This window comes from Aphis gossypii, chromosome 1 (assembly GCF_020184175.1).
Source record: "Aphis gossypii isolate Hap1 chromosome 1, ASM2018417v2, whole genome shotgun sequence".
NCBI lineage: Eukaryota > Metazoa > Arthropoda > Insecta > Hemiptera > Aphididae > Aphis > Aphis gossypii.
Genome location: NC_065530.1, coordinates 84,018,688 through 84,019,810, shown reverse-complemented (window position 1 = coordinate 84,019,810; position 1,123 = coordinate 84,018,688). Strand labels below are relative to the sequence as shown.

The window sequence follows — 1,123 nt, the reverse complement described above, 5'->3', positions numbered from 1 at the left end:
CTAGGTAACTTGATTAAATTTTTATAAAATAAGTTAAAATAATTTTATTTTGTCGGGATTTCAAATGGTCGGTATTATAAACTGTCGGAATTTTGAATTCCTCCTGTCTATTATATTCATAAATATTTTTTTCTTAAAGTATATAAGCAGTGGTCAAAAAATCATTATCATAAATATGTTCAAAGAGATTAAATCGAAGTCTTCGGATGTGAAGTATGACGATATGATTACTAGCATAGCACGAACCACGGGTATAGGTAGTCAAACAATTAGCAGAACCATAGCAGAGTATAAAAGGACCAAAACTGTCAGTTCTCCTAACAAAAAGCGTACTAAGAAATCTCTTTTCGATAAAATCGATGATTTAGATCGGAATGCATTGCGGCAAAAGGTACATGCTATTTGGTTGCGTCGTCAACTACCAACGATCGATAAAATATTACATGAAGTGAATGAAGATCCAGCACTTCCAAAATTCAAACGAACGACTATGTATACCACAATAAAAAAATTGGACTTCGTATTTTCTAAAAGAAAAAGGTGCAATGTCTTGACCGAGAGGAAAGATTTGATTGTTTGGCGCCGCAATTACTTATACGACATACGTAAATATCGTAAGGAAGGTCGAACCATATATTACTTGGACGAAACATGGTTGAATGCCGGCGATTATGTGGACCGTGTAAAATCAAAACACGATGCTTTCGAAAGAGGTCTTACAACTGGTTCAACCAATCCAACCGGTAAAGGAAAACGTCTAATTGTTTTGCATATTGGTTCGGACAAAGGATTTTTAGGTAGCGGTTTATTATGTTTCGAGTCGAAGAAGAATAGCGCCGATTATCACGAGATGAATGGCGATAATTTTAAAGAGTAGTTTGAATCTATTCTTCCTCGACTCAATCCCAACTCTATTATCGTCATGGATAAGGATAATGCACCGTATCACTCCGTCCAATCAGAAAAATATCCAGCTTCCAGTTGAAAAAAAGCCGAAATATTGGAGTGGCTTAATTCCAAAGGTGTCGTTCTTGACCGTTCAATGTTGAAGGCTCAACTCATGGTTACAGTGCGTGAGTTAGAACCACGTACAAAATCGTACATTATTGACAACTTGGAAAAT

General features: G+C 35.9%; 1 protein-coding gene across 1 annotated transcript; it reads left to right on the top strand.

Annotated features, from left to right (window-relative positions):
• The first annotated feature begins 223 nt into the window (after positions 1-223).
• LOC126555847 (uncharacterized) lies at positions 224-877 on the top strand. The gene has a single exon (XM_050210755.1). It carries the CDS (start codon positions 224-226, stop codon positions 875-877), a length of 654 nt encoding a protein of 217 aa, XP_050066712.1.
• Positions 878-1,123: the final 246 nt, after the last annotated feature.